Source organism: Octopus bimaculoides, chromosome 28, assembly GCF_001194135.2.
Source record: "Octopus bimaculoides isolate UCB-OBI-ISO-001 chromosome 28, ASM119413v2, whole genome shotgun sequence".
In the NCBI taxonomy this organism is placed as follows: domain Eukaryota; kingdom Metazoa; phylum Mollusca; class Cephalopoda; order Octopoda; family Octopodidae; genus Octopus; species Octopus bimaculoides.
The window spans coordinates 6,250,083-6,251,911 of NC_069008.1; the positions used below are offsets into that span (position 1 = coordinate 6,250,083).

Sequence of the window (1,829 nt, forward strand, 5' to 3'; positions counted from 1 at the left end):
TAAAGGTGGTGCTCCAGCATGGCCGCAGTTAAGTGACTGAAACAAATAAAAGAAAAAAAAAAAGATATATATATATAGTGGGTGTTACATATATATATGTATATATATATATATCATCATCATCATCGTTTAACGTCCGCTTTCCATGCTGGCATGGGTTGGACGATTTGACAGGACTGGTGGACCAGGTGGCTACACTAGGCTCCTGCATCCAGTAGCAGGATCCTGGTTCTGGAGTGCCATGGCTTTGAGGAGTATGGAGCCACCACTTAACTAATGTTCTCAGGTCTGCTCTAGCCTGGAGTAGCAACACCGGGCAGGGGGTCCCGTCCAAGCCAAGACATGTTACAACCCTGGGCTGCAACATGGTGGATCCCAATGAAATAAACTGAGTCCGGAAAGAAATAAGAAAACCCTTACTTTCTGTTGTTCTTGTTGCGAATGTAGACTTCCCATCGACTGGCATTAGACGTGGCCCCGAATCTGTGCCCTGATGCTGAATATGAATCTGCTGCAGCGGGAACTTTGGGCAGGGCACACTGTCCTGGAGGTAACGTGGGTGGTGGTGCTGAAATAGATAGATAAATACATATACATACATATATATATATGTGTGTGTCTGTGTTTGTCCCCCCACCATCGCTTGACAACCGATGCTGGTGTGTTTACGTTTCCGTAACTTAGTGGTTCGGCAAAACGAGACCGATAGAATAAGTACTAGGCTTCCAAAGAATAAGTCATGGGGTCGATTTGCTCGACTAAAGGCGGTGCTCCAGCATGGCCGCAGTCTAACAGTGACTGAAACCAGTAAAAGAGTCAAAGAGTTGAATGAATTGGTGCTATAGACTCTTTGCCCCCTTTCTGCAGCTGTTATAAGGGGATTCTATGATATATAACAATGGCTATATCGTAGCCTTTATTACGAAGAAGAAATAACTTTAATGATCATGTGATTGACTTGAAGCATGCTGCATGTCTTTTTTGTGTGTGTGGGTGTGTGCATTTTGCAACCCCTTTTGCTGTGAACTGGTGAAGGGATGTGCAGTACCAGTTGGCAATGATATGTTGTTGTTGGCACTCCGTCGGTTGCAACGTCGAGGGTTCCAGTTGATCCGATCAATGCAACAGCCTGCTCGTGAAATTAACGTGCAAGTGGCTGAGCACTCCACAGACACGTGTGCCCTTAACGTAGTTCTTGGAGATATTCAGCGTGACACAGTGTGACAAGGCTGACCCCTTTGAATTACAGGCACATGAAGTAAGAGTGAGAGAAAGTTGTGGTGGGGACTTCTTCCTCACAATTTCCTCAGAATTTGCAGACATCAAAATCCAAAGAATCACAGAGTACTTACTGGCTGGAACGACTGATGTTGAGGGGACTGTGGTTGATATATCCAGGGGACAGATGTTTACTCTCACACCAGCACTGTGTTTGGCTGTGGCAAAATTAAAGAATCTACAAAGAAGAAAGCAACATCATCATTATTATTGTTGTTATTATTATTATCATTATTATTATTATTATTATTATTATTATTGTTGTTATTATTATTATCATTATTATTATTATTATTGAGTGAGAGAGCAGTGCATGCCATCAAAGTGACACTGGGGTAAAATATACGAAGCCCATTATACCCATCATGACTACCCGTCTGATAAGGGTACACCAGGCACATGCATCACAACCATATGTACGCGACATGGTGATCTCATATCAAGATAAACGGCGCATGACCTCGCAGGTGGGGCCCAGTTAGAATTTTCTTCAGGTCGAGTAGCCCATCCTGCTCAAAAGGTCCCTGAATAAGGTTTGTTTAAGGATGTTA

The 1,829-nt window shown here is 43.3% G+C and overlaps 1 protein-coding gene across 1 annotated transcript in view; it reads right to left on the minus strand.

The window, feature by feature from the left end:
• The window catches only part of LOC106882384 (laminin subunit alpha-1), a 28,090-nt gene that overhangs the window by 8,410 nt on the left and 17,851 nt on the right, over positions 1-1,829 (minus strand). The window contains exons 18-19 of the mRNA XM_052977753.1: positions 1,353-1,456; positions 421-568 (exon numbers count right to left, since the gene is read on the minus strand). Of these exons, the coding sequence (XP_052833713.1) occupies positions 421-568; positions 1,353-1,456 (252 nt within the window). The remainder of the gene's footprint in view (positions 1-420; positions 569-1,352; positions 1,457-1,829) is intronic.